Genomic DNA, 4374 nt, shown 5'->3' on the forward strand with positions numbered 1-4374 from the left:
AGAAGGAGCTGGGCTGTCACACATCTCATCTCTTTCAGAACGTCGTGTTCCTTTGTATGGCTACATTGGTGGGGGACCAGACAGAGAGAGATGGGGACCAGACAGAGAGATGGGACCAAACAGAGAGAGGGATCAGACAGAGAGAGATGGGGACCATACAGAGAGAGATGGGGACCAGACAGAGAGAGAGAGATGGGGACCAGACAGAGAGAGAGATGGGGACCAGACAGAGAGAGATGGGGACCAGACAGAGAGAGATGGAGACCAGACAGAGAGAGATGGGGACCAGACAGAGAGAGGGATGGGGATCAGACAGAGAGAGATGGGGACCAGACAGAGAGAGATGGGGACCAGACAGAGAGAGAAATGGGGACCAGACAGAGAGAGATGGGGACCAGACAGAGAGAGATGGGGACCAGACAGAGAGATGGGGACCAGACAGAGAGAGATGGGGACCAAAGAGAGAGAGATGGGGACCAGACAGAGAGAGATGGGGACCAGACAGAGAGAGATGGGACCAGACAGAGAGAGATGGGGACCAGACAGAGAGATGGGGACCAGACAGAGAGAGATGGGGACCAGACAGAGAGAGATGGGGACCAAAGAGAGAGAGATGGGGACCAGACAGAGAGAGATGGGGACCAGACAAAGAGAGATGGGACCAGACAGAGAGAGATGGGGACCAGACAGAGAGGGAGATGGGGACCAGACAGAGAGAGATGGGGACCAGACAGAGAGAGATGGGGACCAGACAGAGAGAAGATGGGGACCAGACAGAGAGGGAGATGGGGACCAGACAGAGAGAGAGAGAGAGATGGACCAGACAGAGAGAGATGGGGACCAGACAGAGAGAGGGATGGGGATCAGACAGAGAGAGATGGGGACGAGACAGAGAGAGAGATGGGGACCAGACAGAGAGGGAGATGGGGACCAGAGAGAGGGGGACCAGACAGAGAGAGAGATGGGGACCAGAGAGAGGGGGACCAGACAGAGAGAGATGGGGACCAGACAGAGAGAGATGGGGACCAAACAGACAGAGGGATGGGGATCAGGCAGAGAGAGATGGGGACGAGACAGAGAGAGAGATGGGGACCAGACAGAGAGAGGTGGGGACCAGACAGAGAGAGAGATGGGGACCAGACAGAGAGAGAGATGGGGACCAGACAGAGAGAGAGAGATGGACCAGACAGAGAGAGATGGACCAGACAGAGAGAGATGGACCAGACAGAGAGAGAGATGGGGACCAGACAGAGAGAGATGGGGACCAGACAGAGAGAGAGAGATGGACCAGACAGAGAGAGATGGACCAGACAGAGAGAGATGGACCAGACAGAGAGAGATGGACCAGACAGAGAGAGATGGACCAGACAGAGAGAGATGGACCAGACAGAGAGAGAGATGGGGACCAGACAGAGAGAGATGGGGACCAGACAGAGAGAGAGATGGGGACCAGACAGAGAGAGAGATGGGGACCAGACAGAGAGAGAGAGATGGGGACCAGACAGAGAGAGAGAGATGGGGACCAGACAGAGAGAGAAATGGGGACCAGACAGAGAGAGAGATGGGGCCCAGACAGAGAGAGAGAGAGATGGACCGGGCAGAGAGGGAGATGGGGACCAGACAGAGAGAAAAATGGGGACCAGACAGAGAGAGAGATGTGGACCAGACAGAGAGAGAGATGGGGCCCAGACAGAGAGAGAGAGATGGGGCCCAGACAGAGAGAGAGAGAGAGAGAGAGATTGACCAGACAGAGAGAGAGATGGACCGGGCAGAGAGAGAGATGGACCAGACAGAGAGAGAGACAGAGAGAGAGATGTGGACCAGACAGAGAGAGAGATGGGGCCCAGACAGAGAGAAAGAGAGAGATGGGGCCCAGACAGAGAGAGAGAGATGGACCAGACAGAGAGGGAGATGGACCAGACAGAGAGGGAGATGGGGCCCAGACAGAGACAGAGAGGGAGATGGACCAGACAGAGAGAGAGGGGGACCAGGCAGAGAGAGAGAGAGAGAGAGAGAGAGAGGGAGATGGACCAGACAGAGAGGGAGATGGGGCCCAGACAGAGACAGAGAGGGAGATGGACCAGACAGAGAGAGAGATGGGGACCAGACAGAGAGAGAGATGGGGACCAGACAGAGAGGGAGATGGGGACCAGACAGAGAGAGAGATGGGGACCAGACAGAGAGGGAGATGGGGACCAGACAGAGAGAGAGATGGGGACCAGACAGAGAGAGAGATGGGGACCAGACAGAGAGAGAGATGTGGACCAGACAGAGAGAGAATGGGGACCAGACAGAGGGGGAGATGGGGACCAGACAGAGAGGGAGATGGGGACCAGACAGAGAGGGAGATGGGGACCAGACAGAGAGGGAGGGACCAGACAGAGAGGGAGATGGGGACCAGACAGAGAGGTATGAAAGTAAGATTTTTGTATTTTTGGTCCGTCAGAGAGACATTGGCACTTACCTTGTACACACATACAGCATGAGTCTGTGGTATCTATGGTAACCACCCTGTTGGTCTTTGAAGTCAGAGAGAAGAAAGAAGGTAGGATATGATAGAGGAGACAGACATAGAGAGAGTGGGAGCCTGGTAAGAGAGAGAAGTCCTCTTAGAAGTGCTGCCCTTGAGAGAGATGAAGACAGGTGAAGTAAGATGGGAGGAAAGTAAGAAGGAAAGAGGAGAGATGGAGAGTGAGGGAGGGAGGGAAGGAGAAAGGGAGGGGAGGGGAGGGTGGAGAAAGAGGAGAGATGGAGAGTGAGGGAGGGATGGAGAAAGGGAGGGGAGGGTGGAGAAAGAGGAGAGATGGAGAGTGAGGGAGGGATGGAAGGAGAAAGGGAAGGGAGGGGAGGATGGAGAAAGGGAGGGGAGGGTGGAGAAGGAGGAGAGATGGAGAGTGAGGGAGGGATGGAAGGAGAAAGGGAGGGGAGGGTCGAGAAAGAGGAGAGATGGAGAGTGAGGGAGGAATGGAAGGAGAAAGGGAGGGGAGGGGAGGATGGAGAAAGAGGAGAGAGCTTGTCGGCTGTGTTTTGATGTTTTGTAGTAAATGAGCTCACGGTACGGTGTACCCTAAGACTGAAATCACACAACACACTACACACACACACACAAAACAAACAGGTCAGCTAGCTGTGTTGTTTTAGATCAAATTAATGTTACATTTCTTCTAGGATTTGTGTTATGAAATCTTCTGAGTTGTTCAAATGACTGTTTATGTTTCCCTACCTAGATAGTAGTGGTCCAGAACAGACTCATCTAGATAGTACTGGACCAGAACAGACTCATCTAGGTAATAGTGGACCAGAACAGACTCATCTAGGTAATAGTGGACCAGAACAGACTCATCTAGGTAATAGTGGACCAGAACAGACTCATCTAGGTAATAGTGGACCAGAACAGACTCATCTAGAGAGTAGTGGACCAGAACAGACTCATCTAGGTAATAGTGGACCAGAACAGACTCATCTAGAGAGGAGTGGACCAGAACAGACTCATCTAGGTAATAGTGGACCAGAACAGACTCCTCTAGGTAATAGTGGACCAGAACAGACTCATCTAGAGAGTAGTGGACCAGAACAGACTCATCTAGGTAATAGTGGACCAGAACAGACTCATCTAGGTAATAGTGGACCAGAACAGACTCATCTAGAGAGGAGTGGACCAGAACAGACTCATCTAGAGAGGAGTGGACCAGAACAGACTCATCTAGAGAGGAGTGGACCAGAACAGACTCATCTAGAGAGGAGTGGACCAGAACAGACTCATCTAGAGAGGAGTGGACCAGAACAGACTCATCTAGAGAGGAGTGGACCAGAACAGACTCATCTAGAGATGAGTGGACCAGAACAGACTCATCTAGAGAGGAGTGGACCAGAACAGACTCATCTAGAGAGGAGTGGACCAGAACAGACTCATCTAGAGAGGAGTGGACCAGAACAGACTCATCTAGAGAGGAGTGGACCAGAACAGACTCATCTAGAGAGGAGTGGACCAGAACAGACTCATCTAGAGAGGAGTGGACCAGAACAGACTCATCTAGAGAGGAGTGGACCAGAACAGACTCATCTAGAGAGGAGTGGACCAGAACAGACTCGTGGTTTGTGTTTTGGAGACATTTTATTAATTCAATGAATAATCTTTTTATAGCTAGATCTTAAACTAGTTTAGTTTCATTTCAAATCAGGTCATTAACTCGTCCCTAATGTAGCCGAGCTTCTCTTTTTCATTTTCATTTAATATAAAACATCCATGAGAAATAATTATAAATAATTTCACCCAAAATAACCCCTGATACATATTAAAAACGAATCATTTTCCATGGTAATTTTGGTCAAGGATTTTAAAATATATAGATTTAATGTTAATATTTCCAATAT

The 4374-nt window shown here is 51.1% G+C and overlaps 1 protein-coding gene across 1 annotated transcript; it reads left to right on the forward strand.

The window, feature by feature from the left end:
- The first annotated feature begins 2939 nt into the window (after nt 1–2939).
- Nucleotides 2940–4162, forward strand: LOC116354071 (period circadian protein-like). The gene has a single exon (XM_031793099.1). It carries the CDS (start codon nt 3212–3214, stop codon nt 4127–4129), a length of 918 nt encoding a protein of 305 aa, XP_031648959.1. The 5' UTR covers nt 2940–3211; the 3' UTR covers nt 4130–4162.
- The last annotated feature ends 212 nt before the right edge of the window (nt 4163–4374 follow it).

This window comes from Oncorhynchus kisutch, linkage group LG16 (genome assembly GCF_002021735.2).
Source record: "Oncorhynchus kisutch isolate 150728-3 linkage group LG16, Okis_V2, whole genome shotgun sequence".
NCBI classification, from domain to species: domain Eukaryota; kingdom Metazoa; phylum Chordata; class Actinopteri; order Salmoniformes; family Salmonidae; genus Oncorhynchus; species Oncorhynchus kisutch.

Coding starts and splice junctions, on each gene's coding strand:
- LOC116354071 (XM_031793099.1), top strand. CDS start 3,212: ATGTTTCCCTACCTAGATAGTAGTGGTCCAGAACAGACTCATCTAGAT.